Source organism: Panthera onca, chromosome B2, assembly GCF_046562875.1.
Source record: "Panthera onca isolate mPanOnc1 chromosome B2, mPanOnc1 haplotype 2, whole genome shotgun sequence".
Lineage (NCBI taxonomy): Eukaryota > Metazoa > Chordata > Mammalia > Carnivora > Felidae > Panthera > Panthera onca.
The window spans coordinates 144,567,801-144,592,166 of NC_138343.1; the positions used below are offsets into that span (position 1 = coordinate 144,567,801).

Here is a 24,366-nt window from a genome sequence, read left to right on the forward strand (position 1 = left end):
GGTGAGGGTCCCAAAGTAACCTCATCAACAGAGAAAAGACACCATCTTTTTGCTGTCATCTCTTAGGAAATTCCAAGGGTTTTAGAACTGTGAACAAAGACCAAATAGGTATTTCTCACTATAGATCACAGTATTACAGTAAAGAATTTCTATTTCTCCAGAAAGTTTATGATGAATATGCAAGTTGTGTGGGTGTCAGCCCACATTTTCCATCTACCAGAGGGACTTTTAAAATATCACTCACCAGACAAAGACCAGAGACATAAACCTGCTGCAGCATAGCACAGCCTACTACAAACTCCGTGCTTATTTTAAGAATGCTGTGCTCAAAGAATGTGATTTTACACAGGCAGCTCAGAAAGTACATTTGCATATTACTCAGTGAAGTGTGGCTTTTCATTTAGATCAAATGACTATTCTAGATTAATTTGCTCAGTTTTGATTCCAACTTTTCTTGTGTACGTACAAGAAGGTAAGTGATGGCTGTTAGTGTTAGCTTGCTTAGTGGAACGTCATGACAAGTGAAATTGAATGGTCTTCTATCAGTGTCCCATTGTATGATAAAAATGGAAATCTGTTAATTCCAATAACTGTCTAATTTTTCTTTTCATGTAATTCACTGACTCAAAGTAAAGCTTCCGGAAATGTACTCTTAATGGTGAAATACCTGACATTATTGTGAGTTCTACTGTAATTCAGTTTAAAAGTTCAATATTGAATATATTCTTTGTTTTTAAAGTGACAACATGAATATATATTTTGGTGGAATATAACATTATGGCTGTAAACAACAGCCTTACTAAATTTAGGAACGTGTGGAACATGCTTGAAGTAATTGTGGTATGCATGTTACTCATAGTCGTGTCAAACAAGCTGCAATATTCCACCCATCAAAGCAGAGCTGTGGTTGCCAAAATTTACAAATATTTTTACATGGAGTAACTGAACAATCAAGTTGTGACAAAACCGATCTTGGATAAAAAAAAATCTCTCTTCTAGTGGCAGGGTGCACTGTCTGTCTTCGCTGCCCGTCATCAATCATACTTTTAGGAAAGTTTCAGCCTTAAAAAAACCACTTTGTAAATTGTCTACGAAGGGTGCTAAACTAGGCCAAAATACACAACCACTGGCATGATGATCGTTTTGAACTGAAAGCAACTTGGAAGAAGGAGATATAAGAAGAGCTCTTCACCATCCCCCTATTTGCCTAAAAGCAAGACATAAACGCATGAGGGATCCCCTCCTCTGCCAACCACCACCATCGGGAAGGACAGAAGTTAATCGCTGGACCCTTATCAGCCCACAGACAGCACAGAAGAATCTATACGACAAGTTCCAGGAACGAGCTGTTATCTTCCATTAGTTCCCCATATATTTACCTTCCAACAATTTGCTGCTATAGAATTTCAAATTCCCTTTCCTTCGCCTTGTCTCTACAAATTTATTGGGTTTTCTTTGTTGTTGCTGTTGTTGTTTTGAAGATGCTAGATGAGCCCAAGGTCTACCTACCCCTTTAGTTACTCATCTTTGGATATCCCCATGAATATGTGTGACGCATCTTTTTTTTAACGAGAGAAGGGGAAAGTAACATTTATTGTACGCTAAATATGAGCCAAGTACCCTCCACACACATATTATTTCATTACATACTCATAACAACTGCAAATTAGGTATTACTGAATATAATTAAATATAAGGTGATAACCCCCCAATAATTATCTATCAGAAAAGATGGGGGGTACTTACACATAAAGTTCTACCAAGTTCCTGATAACGTGCAGATAACACGTCTTCCACAAAACATTGTCACTTTGATGCCAGCTCCACCAGTGCCACTTTCAAATACTTAGAAAGGTTAGACACTAGAATTAATTTTTAAAAGACACAAATTCACTTAACATACACTTAATAATTATGTACAACTTCAAATATTAGATATTGTCAACGAACTCTGAATGAGTGTATTTTGTCTTTTAATTTACATCCAAACTAGTTAGCATATAGTGCAACAATGATTTCAGGACTAGATTCCTTAGTGCCCCTTACCCATTTAGCCCGTCCCCCCTCCCACACCCCCTCCAGTAACCCTGTTTGTTCTCCGTATTTATGAGTCTCTTCTGTTTGTCTCCCTCCCTGTTTTTATATTATTTTTGTTTCCTCCCTATGTTCATCTGTTTTCTCTCTTAAAGTCCTCGTATGAGTGAAGTCATATGAGTTTTGTCTTTCTCTGACTAATTCCACTTAGCATAAGTTCCATCCACGTAGTTGCAAACGGCAAGATTTCATTCTTTTTGATATACTCCATTGTATATATATACACCACATCTTCTTTATCCATTCATCCATCAATGGACATCTGGGGTCTTTCTATACTTTGGCTATTGTCGATAGTGCTGCTATAAACATGGGGGTGCATGTGTCCCTTCGAAACAGCATACCTGTATCCCTTGGATAAATGCCTAGTAGTGCAATTGCTGGGTCATAGGGTAGTTCTATTTTCAGTTTTTTGAGGAACCTCCATTCTGTTTTCCAGAGTGGCTGCACCAGTTTGCATCCCCACCAGCAGTGCAAAAGAGATTCTTTTTCTCCGCACATGTGATGCACATGTTAACCAGCTTCTGTTTTTCCCTTATTATTCTGTCTTGTGTCAGCACCCCAGCTGGAGAAGCTAGAGGGTAGAGGGAAAATATTTTTTTTCCTCTTCTACACTAATATTAACCACTTTACAAGAGTCTTCTAAATTTGTTTGCATTTTATTTAAAATCAGTTTGCAATCTTTAATCATAGCATTTCATTAAATGGAGTGCCCCAAATTTTCCACCTTTTGAAGTTTGAAGTAAATATAAATCACTAAAAAAACGTCTGTGAGAAGACATTTAAACTAATCTGTATAAAAGTAAAGGAGAAATGAAATACGAGGTTTCCATTCTGGAATCTATAATTGATCTCTTGGGATATTTCAATTTGTGGGAAGAATCTTCTCATACAACTCCTATTTTTAATCAGATAAATTTATATTTCTATCATAAAGAAGTAAAACTGAGAAAAACTTCTGACTTTGCTGCATCTAAATGTGGTGGGTGGGGCTTTCAAAGTATGTGTAAATAAAAATAACTAAATTGACAAGTTCTGTTTTATAAAAATATTTGTCAAAGAGAGGTTCTCTGAGTGAAGCAAAACACAATACTTGGGATAATATCCTGCCAGTAATATTCATTCATTTTTAAAAAAATATTAGAACTGAGAACCATCTCTATCAAAATCTCTGAGATTACTACTAGTAGAGGGAGATTTTCTCAAAAACATTATGATTTACAGAGAAATATCATTTGGAGTTGTTAACAATTTCAAATGCTTTAGTTGTACCACAACTTTGAAGATTGCAGGAAACTGTATTTCTAAATTTTTAAAAAAGAAAATAACACAAAAATACATTTTGAACTAAATACTGAATACACTGTGTCAGAGACAGATAGTATAGCTAATAAACATATTAAAGTGCATAAATAAGTGTGAATAATAAATACTCTGTATGTTGATATAATCCATATAAAGAGGTTCACATTTTTTGCTTTAGTATATAATATATATATTTATATATTTTCATATTTAAATATTATATATTTATATATTTTGCTTTACTATACATAAAATTTATAATACTTAAAATTATGCCTATTGGGGTGCCTGGGTGGCTCACAGTTAAGCATCTGACTTCAGCTCAGGTCACGATCTCATGGTTTGTGGGTTCAAGTCCCACATCGGGCTCTTTGCTTACAGCTCAGAGCCTGGAACCTGCTTCAGAGTCTCTGTCTCCCTCTCTCTTTGTCCTTCCCCCATCATGCTCTCTTTCTCTCTTTCAAAAATAAACATAAAAAATAAAAAATATATTATATGTTATTTATATACACATACAATATTTAGAATGAATCTTATTTTTTTTTTAATTTTTTTTTTAACGTTTATTTATTTTTGAGACAGAGAGAGACAGAGCATGAACGGGGGAGGGTCAGAGAGAGGGAGACACAGAATCTGAAACAGGCTCCAGGCTCTGAGCTGTCAGCACAGAGCCCGACGCGGGGCTTGAACTCACGGACCGCGAGATCATGACCTGAGCCGAAGTCGGCCGCCTAACCGACCAAGCCACCCAGGCGCCCCCGAATCTTATTTTTTAAAACCATTTTTGAGTAAAATATTTTTACAGGTTTAGCAACAGACTAAAACTTATCTACCATCCAGTAAAATACTGTTTCAAGATACTATATAATTTCAATTATTTTTAATGCCCTTTCTCACTCTCAAACATATTCTGTTGCTGCCCCTTGCCACACATGTCCCTTGCTATGTCCAGCAAATATTAAGACTGTCTCCCTCCTCAGAGTTCCTGCTCTGACCAATTAACTTTTACCCAGTCCAGGGAAGAGCCAATAAAATATTCTAAGAATAATAATGAATGCAGGAGTCAGGGAAGGTATCGGCCATCATCATAAAGGCACAACTAATGGAGGAAAAAGGGAAGAAAGAAAAATCATAGAGACAAAGAAAGGGAAGAATTTAGATGCTGGAGTTCAGTGCCCAGCTTTTCCCCTCAACATGATGTTCATAGCTACATATAGTTTAATTCATTCTTTTCATCACTGTATGGTATTTCATGTTCACACCACAAGCTGTCGTTGATGGACAGTTGGTTCATTTTAAGCTCTCAGCTATCATAAATGATGCTGCTATGAATGTTCCTTGCATGTGTTTCTGATGAACGTATGCATGTATTTATGAGTGGCCTACACCTACAGGTAGAATTACTGGGTCATATGATACATATACATCCATCTTCAGGAGGTACTATCAGTCGGTCTTCTAGAATGGCTACAGCAGCTTTCATGTCCCTAGTAGCATATGGGAGATGCAGCTCTTCATGTCCTTACCAAAACATGGTGGGGGGGGGGGGGTCATCAGTCTTTTAGATTTTAGATACAGTAAAACCTTGGATTGCGAGTAACTTGTTCTGTGAGTGTTCTGCAAGACGAACAAACATTTCTGATAAGTTTTAACTTGACGAATGAGCGATATTTTGTGATACGAGTAGTACGTAACACCGAACATCATATGATCACGACTGAGCCAATGTTCTTGAAATTTGCCTTGATATACACGTGCTTTGGATTACAAGCATATTTCTGGAACAAATTATGCTCACAAACCGAGGTTTTACTGTATTCTGTTGGGAATATGTTAGTAACACATGGTCACTTTAATTTCCATTTCCTGCTTTCAAATGTTTACTAATCTTTGGATAATCTCATTTTGTGTCTATTATTTTGCCCATTTTTCTATCGTGTTGTCTTTCTTATTGATGTGTAGAAGTCCTTTACGCATTGAGTCCTTGATCACTTATATGTGTTGCAAAATCGCCCACTCTGCGGCTGGTCAGGTCACTCCCTTAATGTGTTTTAAGTTCCAAATTTCAATGTAGATAAATTTATCAATATTTCCTCTTTTAATTGATTTTTTTCATCCTGTATAATAAATCTTCCTCTACATTAGAGTCATAATGTGATTGCACTATTTTATATTCTAGAAGCCTTATTGTTTCAATGTTTATATTTAGATATCCAATTCTACTCGATATTAATTGTTATGTATGGTGTGAGATAAGAAGTCAAGGTTCACTTTTATTTTATTTTTTTATTTTTTTAATGTTTATTTACTTTTGAAGGAGAGAGAGACACAGTGTGAGTGGGGGAGGGGCAGAGAGAGAGGGAGACACAGAATCAGAAGCAGGCTCCAGGCTCTGAGCCGCCAGCACAGAGCCTGACGCGAGGCTCGAACCCACAAACCGCGATATCATGACCTGAGCCGAAGTCGGACGCTCAACCGACTGAGCCACCCAGGCACCCCGAGGTTCACTTTTAAACCTGAACACTGAACCACTTCACCCAGCACAATTTATTTAACAAACTGTCTCTTCCCCCAGCTGTAATGCCAATTTTTAAAGATTTTTTTTAAGTTTATTTCTTTATTTTGGGAGACAGGGAGAAGGAGAGAGCACATGCAAGTAGGGGAGGGACGGAGAGAAAGAATCCCAAGCAGACTGCCCTATCAGCACAGAGCCCAATGTGGGGCTCGAACCCACAAACCAGGAGATCATGACCTGAGTTGAAGTCAAGACTTAGACACTTAACTGACTGAACCACCCAGGTACCACTGTAATGCCACTTGATTATAATCAAGTGACCATATCTAGACAGAAGTCTGAATATAGGTACATAGCCTAATAAAATAATTTTATAGCTGGAAAAATGTAACTTTCCTAAGACAGACTAAAAACAGGCAAAAGACTTCCTCAGGTAGGAATACACAAGCAACAGCCATCGGATGATGAAATGGAGCACATACTGTCAAGGGGAACAATGATTAAGACTGGCTGGGAGGGGCACCTGGATGGCTCAGTTGGTTAAGTGCCCGACTTTAGCTAGGGTCATGATCTCATGGTCTGGGAGTTTGAGCCCGACACGGGGCTCAGAGCCTGGAGTCTGCTTCAGATGCTTGTCTCCCTCTCCCTCTCTGTCTCTCAAAAATAAACAAACATTAAAAAAGTTGTTTTTAAGAAACAGCCTGGCTGAGAAGTACCAGAACCTGTCACCCAGTGCGTGTTCTTCCCTGGCCATCTCTCCTTGAGGACCTCGTGAGATCTTCTCACTCCATGCCTAGTGAGGCGGGCACCACTGCCTCCTCAGCCCCCCATCACTGCTGCCCCTGGAGCCTCCCCAGATGTTTGTCCCAGGGAGCTGCTCTACACGGACTAGCTCACTAGCCCTCGGGCCCTGAACATAGCCTCTCCTGTTAAGCATCAGGGACCCACACGATGCCTTCTCTGGACGGAAGTAACTACTCTCACAGAAGCCCCAGACTAGAGTTATCCCCCAGGCCCCTCATTTGCCTGCTCATTAGGTGATGCCATTAATCCCAAATAAACCAACAGCCACCATTCTACAGCCACTCCTTCAACATTAAACTTCTATTTGAAATCACCCCTCCTCAGCCCATCCCTATCTTCTAGCTACAGTCTCGCTTCCCACAATTAATGATTTTTTTTTTGAGGCAATGCACATATTCCTGAGGCCACACAGCATGGAAGCTAAGGGTAGGGGCTTTGTTGTATTATTGTGGAACAAATATTGAGTCACCTCTCTCTCCATTTCAAGCGCATTGTGACCTTTGGCAAGTAAGATAACCTCTCTGTACGTTATTTTTCTCATTTGTAAAATGGGTATAACATTCATCTCTGAGAGGCCAAGTGAAGACCAACATACATGCAAAACATCTAACAAATGTCAACCGAATAGCAATAGAAACTGTTACCCACCGTTGAGCCTCGTGGAATATAGATTTATGTCAGATTGTCCTGGCATACAAATGGGTCTGGCCGGAGCGTATATGAAAATAGGCCTACACAGTCAGAAAACACCACAAAGTATGCTTTCACTTGGCTTGGGAGGAGGAATCAGATAATGGAGACTGACGGTGGCATAGCGGGCCTCAGAGTTTGGCTTTGGAATTAAGGTCCGGTCACTTCTAGGGTAAGCTGTAGGCAGGAGTCACAGCAGCCATGTCAGCAGCCAGCTGACTAAGAGTAAAAAATAAAATAAAATAAAATAAAATAAAATAAAATAAAATAAAATAAAATAGGGAGTCGGCAAATTAATGTGTACCCTGCTGAAATTCACACAGATCACTCTATTATTTTTAATACTCTCTGGGCCAAGTTCAAAGAATCACTGGAAAGACTTGGCTTAAGAAGAGAAGTTTGGGTCCCCGTTTCATAGGAATGACACCCCGAGAAAGCACTCAGGTACTATTACCTTCTGCCCTGCCTGAACCAGCCCTTTTCCACCCCTCTGCTCACTGCCAGCCTATACAGCGGTCATCCGTTCTCTCTGCATCCCATCAAAAACACACTTTATCTCAGCTTGAAGCACCTACAACAGTTACTTGAGACGTAGATGAGCTCGCTAAATATCTCTTGAGCAAACAGATCGAGTTTCAAGTTCTAACGACAGAGGAAATGCTCAAGATGGCACACACCTGCAGGAAATTGCTTTGCCCGTGAGAGCACTGTGGGAGGATACCGGCACCCGGGCGCGTGCTTCCTCCCGTTAACGTGTGCACGTGATGGTGGAAGGGCTATCACACGAGAACACTAAGTAGGCCTGAGTGTTGTGGAAATCTATACCTTGAGCTAGAAACCCTTGAGATTTCTTTTCTGGCGCGCTGCACATAAGGAGTCGGGGCCATGCTTTCCTTGGTGTAGAATTTTCCAAGTTAACAAGAAACCGAATACAACGCATCCTAACCCTTACTTCAATAAATAACTTGGTTTGCACTCCGGGTTACTGAGACGGTTGCTTGTTTGGTTGTAAATAACTCTATAAGCTGTAGAAGCAACAAAGGGCAAATCTGCAAATACTTAATTCTGCACGTCATGGGAAAAATAGCTATATAAATGACATTTACAGAGAGGAAAGGTACGTCCTAGCAGTTAGAAATTTGCTAAGGGTATGAGTCAGCACAAATATTTGCAATGGAAATAACGTCTTCCCCTCACCAAATTTATAACCGTTGCTAATTACAAGGATAAAATTGCAATTAAGAACAAATGAACAAGCCATTTATACTACTTTTTCTAAGTAAAATATTACTATTTAAAATCTATGTGATCCCTTATTTCCAATGAAGATGGACCTTAAAAATAATGTGTGGCTGTCAACAAAGTTCTAGCAAAGCCACTTGGATGCTTTAGGGATCTAGCTGCTTCTTAACATTGACTATCCCAAAATGAACTGCTTAACATCCAGACAGTTACAACATGCGAAGTTGACCTTAACGAATACAAAATTGGTCCAAGAGGATTTGCAATATTGTCCTACTAGTGCCAGCGGGAGCTGCTGTGTACCCACAGCGACAGTTAAATGAAAAGGTGAGGCATATGAATTTCATACACAAGCCATCTGTAACATCTCCAAGAAACCCCGCTGATGCAGCCACTTGGATCTGAAATCTACAGGGTTCGCTGCAGGAGAAATGAAGGTCACTGACTGACATTAAAACTGACACGGCTCACATTTCAGAGTATCAATGTTGCTAAAATATTTCTTCTGTTTTCCTAAGTAACTGACCCCCAACAACATACCTGTGAAATCTACATCTGAAGGTTGGACTTCAAAAGTTGATTTTTTCCCTTACTCCTAAGAGCACCATAAAAACTCTCCATTGATTTCTGATTAATTTATTTCATTCTGTTTTGGAAAATTCCATTAAATTCAGAAAGTTTTTTTTTTCCCTTTTCTTTATTGGTTTGCTTGTTTGCTTATTTATTTTTTCAATTCCAGTATAATCACTGTAGTGTTATATTCATTTCAGGGGTACAACACAGTGACTCACCACTTCTATACATTACTCAGTGCTCATCAGGATACGTACACTCTTACAGAAGGGTTTTTTTGTAAAAGAGAGGTGTTCCATATAAAAGGAACTCGTTCTCTGTTCCTCTGCATGAAACCATATTTACTGGAATTCAAGTCAGTAAATGTTTATCGAAATCGCATTGATCTCTTTGATGGTGTAGCATCAGCAGGTTTGTGCAACAAGGCTGGGACCTTGTCCTTGGGGCAGCGGGCAACTTAGCTGGGCAGGTGGGCTTTTGTACAGTGCTCAGTGTTTCAACTCCTGTCTGTCTGTCAGCTGTCTTTGTATCTCACTTTACTGCTCATCTCCTTTTCATATGCAAAGCCACCTTCCACCCTCAGTGGATAGCCTTTCCTTTTGCTCTACAGAGAAAACTGAGATCTGCCGGGGGTAAGGTGTGACTGGAGAGACAGTACCAACCACATGGACCTTGGGTGTAGGCTGATGCAACCAGTTCCTTGAGGTAGGACCAGATGTAATGTTTAAAATGTCCTAGTCTTGGGACGCCTGGGTGGCTCAGTCGGTTAACCATCCGACTTCGGCTCAAGTCATGATCTCACGGTTCCCAAGTTCAAGCCCCACGTTAGGCTCTGTGTGGACAGCTCAGAGCCCGGAGCCTGCTTCGGATTTTGTGTCTCCCTCTCTCTCTGTCCCTCTCCCACGTGTGCTCTCTCTCTTGTTCTCTCTCTCTCTCAAAAAATAAGTAAACACTAAAAAAATCATTAAAATGTCCTAGCCTCAATTTCTTCAAATATAAGACAGTCAAATAATTTGAAATTAATGTAGGGAAAGAATTATAGGAAATTAAGCACTACCTATGAATTTCAAAGAGGCAATGCAATGTCCTATATGGGAGACTTCACCCACAGGATGAATTCTCCTTTCTGGGAGGGTCTGTAACAGCTCTCTCTCAAGATTGGATCTGACTGACATGTGCCACACTCTTTCAGGAAAGAATCACTCACAGTATAAGCAGAGTGAACTAACTCCCATGGGGTCTGGGGCACAGTGTGAAGTAGACTGCTTCCAGCTAGAAGACGTATCTTTGAAGTTCCCTGTTTCATCTTAAAAAGGTGTAAGATATTCCATTCTACTCTATTACATATTCCTGTTTATTAAGATACAAGCGTGGTATTCTGATTTACCTTTCTCTGTAATGTTGTGTAAAACAGATACTCCGAGAGATGTCCCTACTTATACGAAAACTATCTTTTGTTCCTGGCTTGTTACATTACCTAGGAGTATACAAACTGTTTCTCTAATAAAAGAAATATATAGAATTGTATGCACAAAGAAGGTCTCTAGTGCTATCACTCTCACACAGACACACACACACACACACACACACACCCATCATTTTTCCATTGTTAGAACTAAAGCCATGTACTGAAAAAGGCCATGTTAAAGATTTCAGTTAAATTATGTGTCACTGTATCTGGAGTCTCTGAAGATGCTCTTTGGAGCCGATGACTGTATAAAACCATCAGCTCCCGTCTAATGCCAAAAATGACTAGAAAGGGTTAGGTTGATAAAATATGACCATTGAGCACTATCTCAAGTCTAGACAGAAAAATGACTTGTATATTAATTCTAAATCACAAAATAAATGCCAAATATAACTAAGATTAAAATGTGAATCAAGAGGAGAAGCCTAAGATATAACAAATGTATTCAAAGGGAAAGTTAAACTAAGATCCTATTTTTTTTAAATCTTTCTGTTAAATGAATGAACGAATGCATACCAAAATACTGACAAATGATAGTTAAATCACTATCTCCCTGGATACCAAGAGCAAGTATAAATGGACTTTGAGATAAATCTCTACCAATCTCCAAAAGCAAGTAAATTTTTTAAGTCTGCAATCCCAGGGCAGCACTATTTCGACAGGCTGAACGAATTTTAAGACAAATCTGAAAGCAAGAAAATTATAAAAAAAAATTTATATCAAACAACAATGACATCAGAAACATAAGTCTTTGCTGGAAGAGTTAAGGATAATTACAGGGTAGGACCAGTTTTTAGATTTAATGTCCTACTAGGAGCTGAATTTTAAAACATGTTTCTGGAGAGTTAAATCTTGGCTGTGTAAAACCTGGTTATTTTTTAGTTTGTATTGAGCTTTGTAAACTTAAGAACGGCAGAAAGAGGAAAAAAGTGCAGGAGTTCACTAGGCAACCTTAGAAGCAGAAAAGTGGGGATGATTTCTCTCTTTTTGCTCAATCACACCATGCTAATAAGTTTTCTATTTTGTAAGTTTCAAACTTTACATTTTGAATTTTAAGAATAATACTACTGCAAAGTAAAATTCAGCAAGCAGAAATACTCTTTTCCCCAGGGTGGGCACCCAACGTCAGGGTGAGTTCCAAGAACCACATCGTGGTCAGAAATACACTACAAGTCTCACTCTGGTTCTGCCCTGTCATCTTCATATGACAGAGTATCATTATTCCCGAGCTGAACTGAGGTGTCCAGGAACGTTCTGAACCTCTCTGATGTCATTTCTATTGGAAAGAAATATAGTCACTCTACCTTCAAGTGCTGTACTTTCTGTTCTCAGCTCAAGTTTTTGCTTTTTATTCAGTCCACTACTTTCTGTTCACATGTAAGACTATCAACTGATAACCTTGAGTGGATACTGATCAACCCACTACCGTAAGGACGTAGAGAGGACCACAAGGCCGGATGGCAGATGGGAACCTGCTGGTGCACGTAAAATCTCAGGGTGTTGTGGCTCTCAAACAGTCCACTTTCTTTTCTTTAAGGGACAGGAAAATATTTTACATGCAATGTAAACTCAAAGTGATAGGGTTTGCGGGTGATTGTCGGGGGGTTTGCAGCTGATGGTCAAGAAAGAATTCTTGAAGATGTCTTTGGTGCAAAAAGGTGATTTTATTAAAGCACAGGGACAGGGCCCGTGAGCAGGAAGAGCTGCACTAGGGTCCTGACGGGTAACTCATTACATACCCTCATGTTGGGAGGGAGTCAGGGATCGAGTAAGTCTCTAAGGTATTTTGGAAGCAAAGTTTCCAGGACCTTGAGGGGCTAGCTGCTGTTAGGAAAACATTATTTATCACTGTTTAGTAAAACCTCAGTCATGAGACCCTTCAGATGTATACTGGGGGGCCATAAGCTTGGAGTATGATTGCTAGCATATGCCTTGGAGGAGTTGACATAAAGGAAGTTTCCAAAGGAATTTTTATATGTTAAGGTAGACTTACAGGATCTTGGGAGTCAGGATAATGTTAAGCTAAGATTCCCTTTTGCCCCAGCCAAGTGTCATCTTCAAGGCAGCTGAGCTCCTAGAGGGAGGTCACTCTGCCTGTTTCAAGGACTTGTCTACAGGCTGTAGGCAGTAAAGGAAATTTAACGTTTCATTTGCCTTAGCTTCCCACATCACCATGGCAAGCAGTTAAACCTCTTTCCTTTGCTCTTGGGTAGCCAGGAGTGTCCGAGGAATATCACACAGATCCCACCTGGTGGCAGAGAGGTGCTGTTAGCCTGTCCTCTGCCCTCAGCTTGCCCCCCACTCCCTTATCAAAAGGACACAAACTGTGTACCTGAATGAAATTTTCAGCCTAACATCTGGAAAGGAAGAACACCGCTATCTTATATATATTTTGTACATATTATAACCACATATGTGGGCTCTGGAAGGGAGTGTCACTGAAAACCTCATCTTTTATTTCTGCATCTGTCAGCAGGCAGGACCACAAATGAGTGTTTTCTCAAATGGTACGATCGATTTATAAGCTGTGAAAAAGCACTGCTCCTACCTTTTGCAAGCTTTTAAAACCAGTCAGAACCCTATAGATTACCTATTCCAATTCTTGGATTTTGTAAGCAACCTGAAGGCCCAAGAGATTATGTTATTTTTCTAAGGTCAAAAAGTTAGCTTAGTGGCACTGGAGACCCTTGAATATAAGTTATTATACACCTGTTGAGAAGTATTGTTAAGAAGGTAGTCGAAAGTGATGTCAATCTCTTTTTACACAAAAGTACATGTTTGTACAGCACAACAATAAATAAAAGTTTTACCTTGTTACTAATTCTCTACAAACTCTTTCAAAGGACAGAAACAGAATGAATACTTCCTAACACATGCCATGAGCCAGAATTACTTTAAAGCTACAACCAGACAAAGACAATATAAGAAAACTATAGACCATCTCTCTCCTGAGCAAAGATGCAAATATCCCCAGCAAAATATTCGTGAATCAAATACAAAAAAGCATAAAAAATATATGCCATAGTCAAGTGGGACTGAACTCAGGTATGCAAACTGATTCAACATTCAAAAATAAATTCATGTAATCCAACACAAACTAAAACAGGTTAAACAACAGACTAAAAGAGATAAACCATAATATTGGTAGATACAGAAAAAGTATTTGACAAAGTCCAACTCCCATTCATGATAAATACTGTCTGAAAACTAGGAATGGAAGGTAACTACCTTGTGAAGGTAAATGGATAGGGAAGGAAGACATGAAACCGTGTGTGTTCACAGATGACATAATAATCTATGTAGAAAACCTGAAAGAACCCACAAAATAATTCCTGAAATAATAAGCAGTTATAGCAAGGTTGCAGGATACCAGCTTGATATGCAAAAGTCAATCACTTTCCCATATACCAGCAACGAATAAGTGGAATTTGAAATTAACCCTCTGGTTTTAATCTATTATGTAGTTAATTATGCCTAATTTGACTAATGATGTATGATTAAGGCACACGCAAAAATAAAAGAAACGTAAAATATAAACAGATACCCTAAATTTTTATTTTCAATTCTGTAATTAAATAACTTATTTCCAGGAAGATGTGGTATTTCAAAACCCAAACCAAGGAAATATATTTAAATGTAAATTCACAGGTCAGGAAATGTCATATTAATAAAGGACACACTGATACTATGTATTGAGTGAGAAAGTAATTGCAGAGGCCAGTTCTTTTTTTTTTTTAGATTTTTTTTTCAAAAAATTTCATATTGAGAAAGTTTTGCACTTTTGTCTCACAATAGAAAATGCAAAAAAAAAAATGCAAACAAGCAAGGGAGAAATACTCAAACTTGCTAATAACAATTTTTAAAAAATATTGGGGCTTCTGGGTGAATCAATCAGTTGAGCATCTGACTCTTGACTATGGCCCAGGGTTATGGGATCCAGCCCCACACCAGGCTCCGTGCCCATGGGTGCGTGCGCGCACACGTGCACCCTCTCTCGCCCTCTGCCCCTCCCCCACTCACATGTGTGTGTGCACTTTCTCAAAAAAATTTTTTTTACTTAAAAAATTTTTAAATTAAAAAAGATGTTAATGACAAAATTAATGTTCTTTAGCAAATGGGCAAAAACTAAAAGTATGAACATTTAAAAGTGTTGAAGATGCAGCAGGAAGCCGTCTCAAAGACAGGCAACCATAGTCTACAAGGGAAATAAACTTGGCAATATGCATCAGGCACCTTAAACATGTCCATGAACATTGACCTTTTGTTACCACTCCTACGATACTATTTTTAGATTCAAAACATTCAGTCAATGATTTCTGGAAAAGGATATAAATTTAAATGTTAGTCTAATATATATTTTGAAAATTTTTTTTTAGAGACAGAGAGGGACAGAACATGAGAGGGGAAGGAGAGAGGACACACACAGAATCTGAAGCAGGCTCCAGGCTCTGAGCTGTCAATGCAGAGCCCAGTGAGGGGCTCGAACCAATGAGCTGTGAGATCATGACCTGAGCTAAAGTCGGACACTTAAGCAACTGAGCCACCCAGGCACCACTTAACCTCATATTTTTAATTAGAAATAATTCAGATCACCAGCAATAGAGAAATGGTGAAATATCAGCTACCTATTTAAAAAAAAAAAAAAACAAACAACGAAACCAAACTTGTTTCTATGGGATATTTCATAGCAGGGAAAATTTATCATGATGCAATGTAAATGGAAAAAAGCCAGATACAAAACTATATATACAATGATTACATATAGCACGTATGCACACACACACCATTGTATGTATGTGTGTGTATATATATATATATATATATATATATATATATATATATATGCAAATATTTAGACTCAAGTATTTAAGATACTGGAAAGAATTAAACCCAAATCTTGCTAACCATGAGGGTAAACAACTGACATTTTTAGTTTTTTTTGTGTTTGTTTGTTTTTGTGAGTGAATCACTTCTAAATTAAAAAATAAAGCATCAGCAGGAAAAAAAAACATAACCATCAGCAACATACAACATAAGGTACTCGTGTGTCCTCATGTAGGCTTTTATGACATCCCTATGCATGGAGCTTTCAGTATAAGAGGAGGGGGCCTCTTTCTTTATTTTACATACAGGGCATCCCCCTGCTGCCTTATACAAGAAGGGACCTCACCTAGTCAAGTGGTTGGTTATACACACACACACACTTCAGTCTAACTGAAAACAGTAGCTTCTAAGATCACCCGAAAATAATACTAGGAAAGATTTTATTGCCACAGACGGTATTATTTTTCAGCAGTTCTGTCCCTGCGCATCTGGGAAGTGGCTTGCTTCCCTGAATGGATGTTGGGAGTTGCTAATACAAAGCCGACAGCTCAGCGGCAGGCAAGCACAGAGAGCTATGCCCACAGTAAGGGAACACGATCAACACCACACAGCCTAATGCCATCTTTAACAGCTTTAATGGAAGGTTTTTAAATACTGGCTGGTGGCCGCATTCTGACTTAGAGAGAAACCATTTCTCCTTTGAAAAACGGAGACGTGATGTTAATTAATTGCCTGGTGCTTTCAGAGCAGTTGAGGACTCCCAGCCCCTTTCCTGAAAGACCAGAAGAATCAGCTGTTCTTGCATGTTGAAAACGTTAGCCATGTGCAATCATTCACCTTACCGAGGGATGTTGAAAAGCTGCATTTTAGGCAATATTGTGGAATTCTCTCTCACAGCAGAAACTAAAAATGCAGCAGCAAAAAAAAAAAAAGTCTTTTTTCCCCCTTTTCTGGAAACAAGTGTGTCCAACTGAGGCTGCTAAGGATTTTAGGATTCTATTAGTCAACGTGTTTTGTTTACATTTATTAAAGGACAGAAGTATTATGTTAGAAGTATTAATAACCACTAATCACGAAATCCCAGAGTTTAAGGTAACTCTAAAAGGCCACCTAACACAGTCCCCAAAGCCAAAGAGGCAACCCTGAAATGCCGAGGGCACATATCTGTCTTTGCTTAAAAGTCTGCAATAAGCAGGATTCTTTGACTTTATTCATTAATGCGTTTTGGCATTTCCCAGAAAGTTCTTGGTATCAGGGCTAAGACCTTGCTCTTGCAATTTGAGCTTCTAGCCGACCGCAGAGAATATGTACTAAAGCTAATTTCTTTTACTCTGTTCATTTGAATAACATAAAGTAAGAGATTTTACTCTCAGACATCAACTCTGTAGATTAAATAGGTGCAGGGTTTTCCACTCGGTCCTTGCCTCCCAAGCTATAATTCAAATCTAGTCATTATCCCTGTTTTCCCAACGAAGCATCTCCACATGTTCTTTCTTCCATTGTTTTCACTGAGATTTCCCCAACTAGCTACATGCTTTTATTTGGGGCGTATGGATACATGTGAAGCCCCGACATACATACAGGCAAGTTACGTGGAAGAACTGAAGGGTATGAAAGAGACCTTTTTAAGATAAAATGTTGGGGCGCCTGGCTGGCTCACTCAGAAGAGCACGCGACTCCTGATCTCGGGGTTGTGAGCTCGAGTCCCACATTGGCTGTAGAGACAGCTTCAAACAAAATGTTATGGATCATGTATTCCAGGAATAAATGGCGCTCATAAATTGTCATGGCATTCCTAACACTAGCTTCATGTTTTACTTCCGTTTAGAACGCACCGATATCAACACATGTGTTTATTTTTTAAGATTACACTACTTTTAGACATAAGTCATCTCTTTTCTATCTTGGGATCCGATTCGACCACTGACCACACGAAGGATTTGGCACTTTGAACAGTCTGAGAGTGAAATATACCCACGTTGGGCAAACGGCGTCGAAGCAAAGCAGACACTCCTCAAGAAGGAGAAACCACTGAGGAGGTTTATGTGAGAAGCCACCATGGGAAAGCAGCATGTGGAGGGTGACAGCGTCTTCCGATCCTTACCTGATGTCGGTACATGTTATGCAGGTGATGCCTCGACTGTTTGTTGTGATCAGGTTCAAAGCCACTGATGTTTCCTTGTCAGCGGTTGGGTGTGCTCCACATTTAAAGAAAAATTCCTGGAAGGATGAGAAGTATGTCAGAAATCACAGACATGGAACTCAGCTGGCCGTTTCCCCCTCTCTGGAAACATTTTCACATTAAACAAACTCTTCGGGCAAGAGAGGAAATCTATTATGAGGTATGCGTTAAAAAGAAGTCCACATCGAATCTTTGGAAGGAAACTAAATGCCCTTGTGCCACTACTCAACAATCCCCTTTTTAGGAGGGTCGAAGTGTCTGTGTTTGACTTCCTTTCCCCTGTTAGCCGTGGAGCTGGGGAAATGCTCGGTGACCCTGGTTTAGCAACGCCCTTCCATGATAAGTGAGTCTAATAGAAGAACCCAGTGTGAATGCAGGAGGAAGCCTGAAATGGTATCTCACAAATCAAGAAAAGGAGACGCCGAGCCAAGCAATGATTTGCCCAAAGTCAAACAATCAGAGGTGAAGGCAGGAAGTAACCACGTTTCCTAAGGGGAAACCCAGTGAGTTTTCTCCAGCACCACAACGCAGTTGGTCAGTCAGCAGCAAAGATGTGGTCCAGAGTAAGGAATCTAGGGAACAGTACTCTACATAAGACTGTGCATACACGCAGACTTACAGATTAGCGGAGTGTGACCCTCCCCAGACGCTCCCTGAACCTTTCTCTGCCGCCGAACAGGGTCCCAGAATTCCCTGGGAGACTCCAGACCCATGCCCCACACTAAGCAGAGGGAATGTTCCACACCTGTACTTCTCTTCTTAATTGGCTTCTCCAGCCTTGTCTTGCACACACTCCCTTAAGTTAGCTTTTCACATAGGTCACATTCTTTTGTTTGCTTATATTCTCCCTTCTCAACCCAAATCTTCTTTTTCTTTTTCTTCATTTCTTCCTCTTGTTATGTCTCTATTTGTTCACACGCCCCTTTACCCTTCATACGCTGGGGTGTTGAGCACAGTAACCACTCTGCCTCTTGCCTAACAGTCTTTGCACTCCCATGATAATCACATCCATGAAGTTCAGTTTTCTGCTACGGCCAAAATTCAATACAGGTGCATCTCTGGACAACAGAAGGACACTTGTCCACCTCATATTCCCCGCTTCCCCCAACTCCATTTGAGGATAACTACTTGGAATCTGGGAAGTATCTCCCTTTAAACACTAGACTTTGCCTTTGGTTAAAGCTCCACATATTAAGTGCTTTTGGCTTCGTGGGACTTTGGGGGTGTTTGTTGTACTTCCTACTCTGCATTGTAGCCTAAGAGCACCCACGGACACCACGCAGATGAATATATGTGGCTGTGTTCCAATACAACTTTATTTACAAAAGCATTTAGAAAATGGGATTTTGTCCACAGGCCGCTGATGGTCCACCCCTGAGGTATTGTGGAATACCTTACTCATATCTGCATCTTAACAGTGTCCAGTATAGAACAGGCATCAGATAGATTTTCCTAAATACAAAAAAATCGACAGGTTCATTAACCAAATCCTCTCATCATCCCTTCACACATTTGGCAGCACCACCCTTAATTTATTCTTTCCCCACTCGTAACCCAACTGGCTCCTTCTCCTCTGACCTGAGATACAGGGAGCAACACCTGTGGCTTCCAATGCCGGTGTGCACCAGAGACACCTGCTGGGCTAGAAATTGCTGGACCCAACACCAGGTTTCTCTAATTCGGGAGTTCTGAGGCAGGGCCAATGCTTTGCACTTCTCACATGCTGGCAGGTTATGCTTTGACTGTCGCCCTGGGAGCCGCACACTTGAGAGACACCGAGTTATACTGACATCACTGGCAAAGGGAGGAAACTCTGTTTCTTCTCTCAGAAGATGACAGCTGAAACATACCTCACTTACCACATCTGGAAGTGATGCCATTTCTCTGGTAATATGTGTTACTCTCCAAAAATCTGAAGGGTGCCACTGTACAGAGAAGTGTCCCAAAGCCAGCTGTCTGGAGCCCAGGCTCTTCTGAATTGCAAGGGTCTTACCAGCCCCAGACGGTGTCACTGTTAGTTAACCAGAACCTATGCTATCTGGGGCGAGTGGCCTATTAGTCCTCCTCCCTGCAGTCTTCAGGCCCACAGATGACGGTGTGACAACAGTCTTGCTATAATAGATGGCGTGTCCAGTGCTTCTGATGAGTGCCTGTTTACATATGTCCTTGGAATCATGTCTATGAGCTCATGTCTTTCCTTGGAGCAGCACGGACATCATACTGATTGGTCCCCTTTTTTTTTTTTAACATGGAATGCTACCCTTTTCACACAACCTTTTGAAATTTTACAAATCCTTCAGAGGTCAGTTCAAGGATATTAAGAAAAAGCTTTAAAGCAATTCCTGACGGCCTAAACAAAAAGTGTGGAGGGCATGACTGGCCCTTATGAAATACACTGAGTTAGCTGCAAGTACTTTTTGTGGACATGAAAAAAAAATCCTGCTCATAACACAAAATAATTCCTCCAAAACAGCTGAGTTGGCTGGACTATTGAGAAGGTATTTCATATACAGATAAATAGATAGTATTTGTATTTTTTTTCTTAGCTTGCAAAAAACTACTGGTAGATGTTCAGCTAACAAATCACAAACTGTTCTAATACCAGATAGAAGTCAGCCAGATAAAAGCCAAAATCCTTTTTATTGAGGGGAACGGATGTTTGTAGATAACAGTATAAAAAGTTATAGATATCTGGAAAATTCCAGTGTTTCACATGGGGTGATAAAACAAAAATACGAATTATCAACTCTGTGTATTAAATATGTATGTCACATTTGTGAATTTCAGCACTCTCTCCACCAATTTTTATGAAAGGAGGTTCTTCTGTAGTACTAGAGTAATTGGCAAGAATGGTGGAGGGTCTGAGACTTCACCCTGCTTGCAAGTTAACAGGTTAATATGCTACAGTCTCATGGATGCTGGCAGAAGACACAAGACTCCTGGGTCAGAGACAAAGGACTGTGTAACTCAGAGCCCAGGCAGAATGAAATATGGACATCATGACCATGCTATTCCCCCTGCTCCCCAACAACTATGGGATGAAGTAGATGAACTAAGCTACATGCTACACCTGTGATGGGTCTGCACCACAGCTGAGGACTCTGAACCCTGGGAACCCAGATCTTCAATAAGCAGCTGTAGGCAAACCTTCCTTTTGTCCTCAAGGGGGATGCTGTCTTTACGATACTGGATAATAAGCAGGTCTGCTCTATGATCTCCTTAAAACGATCATCCAGAACAAAAGGGTAGAGTAGGCACCTCCCTTATAACACGCAGAAATGCAGGAGAATCCTAGAGAACTCTCTCCCAATATTAGTTACACCTCTTCTGGCAGACTAATCACTAGCATGATCTGGTGGTTTCCTGTCCTATGTAATCAGTGAGCTAGGATGTTGGTAGTCTTTTGATATTTTCAGTCCGCATGCAAAACACACAACTAGTAAAGCAAAGCTTTACTAAAAAGTAAAGAAACAGAAGAAGCTTGCAAAAATTTCTACCTTGGGTACCTCAGCTTGCTTATAGAGGGTTGTCAATTCAATACAGCTGCATGATTCTTTTGGGGTAGCTGTGAATTTTGCCTTTCTGTGTTTTATTTCTCTCGATTGCTCAGGGTTAAAAAAAATCATGGGAGCCAAAGCCAGAAAAGTCATCTAGCCAGACTCCACATAGCATGTTCAGAAAGCTGACTCCACTGTGGTGAGATGCAGTCATCAGGGGGATGACACCATCTCCATCTCAACATGGGGCCCAGGAAACACTGCAAGCTGGAGTGAGTGACAGCAGTTATGCTCCAGGGCCGTCTGCTTGACGTGGCCTTACTCTAGTTTCAGTAGGTGCTGGGTTTGACCAGCAAAATAAATTCCGTGTCACTAGGGAAACAGACCCCTGTGGGTGCAGCAGGGAAACATCCTCCTTCGTGAGGGAAGACATTCGTCAATCCTAGTGAAGGCAATATGGCTCCCTTAAGTGTGGGTGAAGAAAGATTCCCTAAGGGGCCCACCCCATATTTTACAAATACCAGCTCAAGATAAATCAGCTACAAAAATAAACAAAGCAAACCAAACCAAAACAAACAAACAAAACAACCAAGTCCTGAAAAATTAAATGAATTCTTCCACCTAATCAGGAACTACAGTTCCCATGGGATGGCTCATTTCATTTGGATCCACAGACTCAATTCTGGGAAGCCATAATTAATTAGCAAGAAGCTAAAATGTATGACAGTAATTGGCCAGGTTTTTTTTCTTTGTTTGTTTTCAATGATAGTGTAAACTATTAAAAAAAAAAAAACTGAACCCAGAATAAGACTTTGAAAATGAGCTTGGTTATAATATTATAACCATGTTAAATGCTATGCATTTTCCACCTTATTAGTACTAAACAGAAAATCTAAACTCCAGCACAGTTATATTCTTTAAGTTCACAGAAATGTATTTGCATTTTTACCATTTCTGTGGACAAGGCTATGATTCTTTCCTTCTGCTCTCACTGAGTTCTTGTATTTTATCATAACTCATCTATCTTTCACTTCAGGCTATGGAGGCCTGACCCTCTAACCAAATCAGACCCATAAAAACCAAGAGTGTACATCAAGGGAAGACCTGTAAACATTGCAGTTCAGCTGCTGGTGGCATTCCCAAAAGCCACCCTCCTCTCAACTCCACTCTGCCACCCGACTCCTGACTCATGACCAGTGTCTCTCACAAAGAGGGACATGGAAACAAATAAGGCAGTGAAATCTGAAAATAGATTTTTACCAAGAACCCAGTTGTGTAAGAACTTACAGGATCAGAATCTAATTAGTCAACTCCAAACATAAATTAAAGTGTTCCAAATTTCTATAAAAAGAGCTAACAAACAACTACCTGGAAAGCCTCGCATGTCCCAACCACAAGCTAGTTCCACAAACCTGAAAAAATAGCAATGAGACCCACATCTTCCTCTTCATTTATGAATCTTCTAACGGCTTTTATTGAACCTCCTAGAGTTAATGAGTTTTATAGATACTGCTTAACCATAATGTTTTCCAGATAGAATATTTGTCTTGATTTTACAAAGAGTTAAATTCGATGTTAGTCTCTAAATCTTTCTTAATTAATATGCTCCAAAGAAAGCACACCTTTCTCTCTGTTTTTAAAGTTTATTTTTACTTATTTTGAGAGAGAGATAGAGAGCAAGCAGGTGAGAGCCCAAGCGGGCTCTGCTCTACCAGCACAGAGCCCGATGCGGGGCTCGAACTCACAAATCGTGAGATCATGACCTGAGCCGAAGTCAAGAGCTTAACCCACCGAGCCACCCAGGCACCCCACACCTTTCTCTTGATAAAATAAAAGGGACACACGATTTTCACTGGAAGGTTGTGGTACGTGGTTTGTACTGAACAAGTAACTGGCCATCTGCATGGGTCAGAGTCAAGTTAGGGAAACAGGACCCACGCCAGGCAGTTCAGCTGAGGGAATTTAATGCTAAGGTGTAGTCACAAAGGTGGTGGAAGCCACATAGGGCAGAAAGCCACCCTGAGATCAGCAGCTTTTGGGCTCCAGTCACCGGAGTGGGAAGAGTTGGCTGGGAGGTCTGCTGGGAGCTGGGAGGGTGAACGAGAGGCGGCCACTATCAGAAAAATGCTTCTGGAAGAGAAAGCAAGGAACATCCTGGCCTCTGCCTTCTCTCTGACCTCCCAGCTCCCTCCAGGCCTCTCCTGGGCAGAGCCAGCCTGAAGCAAGGGAATCTGGGAGCTGGCACTGGCCATGACCAGCTCCATATACCACACAGGGAAGGGCAGGGCAGGGGGTTCTAGAAACAAGCAGCAGGTGACCGGTGCACCTTCGAAAGGCAGAGCCAGTCTGTCAAGTGCCGGTTCTTTGCCTTTCACTGTCTGTTGGTGGTAGCACTTTCTAATCAGCCTCCACAAAAGAAACAAAGATACATTCAGCTATGGCTCTGTAAAGTGTATTAAACACACACAAATATTTATACCATTTGTGGATTGAGTTCAAACTCAAACCTGTGAAAAGATGAACCACCCAAATTTTCAAGTAAGAGAGACCGAGGACATAAGGCTACTGTTACGATTTATGAGAAAACTGGTAATGAGCATCTTACATCCCTCTCTGTCGAAGGGTCCTCATGCTTCCCAAGTTACCAGAGACGACCTGTCACTTAGAATCAATCTAAGTGTCTCCCATGGAACTAAAACTTCTATCAATAGCCAGCAACGAACAGACATCCTCACTTCAGGCTCTAACAGTTCCTCGTTTGGTTGGATGCAGATTCTTTTGTAAGAAACGACTGATGCTTTTAGGTCTTAATATCCATTTACTATCCATTATTCATATTAATATTATACCTTTAGTTTTCTCTAAGCTAAAATCTGACAAACAGCATATAATTCCCATATTCTGCACCCTCTCCATAAGGAAAGCCTATAACTGAGCGATGCCAAAGCCTGTTCACCTGGTGACTTAGAGCATCCGAGCCTTAGTGCTGACGTGTTAGACTCACTTGCAGTCCGGATACAAACTAACTGTATAACTTGTTTGGTCGCATAATACTTGTACACTTTGCTAATTTACCAACGCTAGGTATAAAATTAGGTTACACCCAGTTAAACAAATAGAATCTCAAAAGCTACTGATTCTGTTATCATGTGCAAATTTGTTTTCTCTTAAT

General features: G+C 40.3%; 1 protein-coding gene across 2 annotated transcripts in view; it reads right to left on the reverse strand.

Annotated features, from left to right (window-relative positions):
- Window positions 1-24,366, reverse strand: part of PRKN (parkin RBR E3 ubiquitin protein ligase) — a 1,338,651-nt gene that overhangs the window by 581,372 nt on the left and 732,913 nt on the right. For both annotated transcript variants that reach the window (XM_078447547.2, XM_078447546.2), the window contains exon 6: window positions 17,620-17,735. In XM_078447547.2, the coding sequence (XP_078303673.2) occupies window positions 17,620-17,735 (116 nt within the window). The remainder of the gene's footprint in view (window positions 1-17,619; window positions 17,736-24,366) is intronic.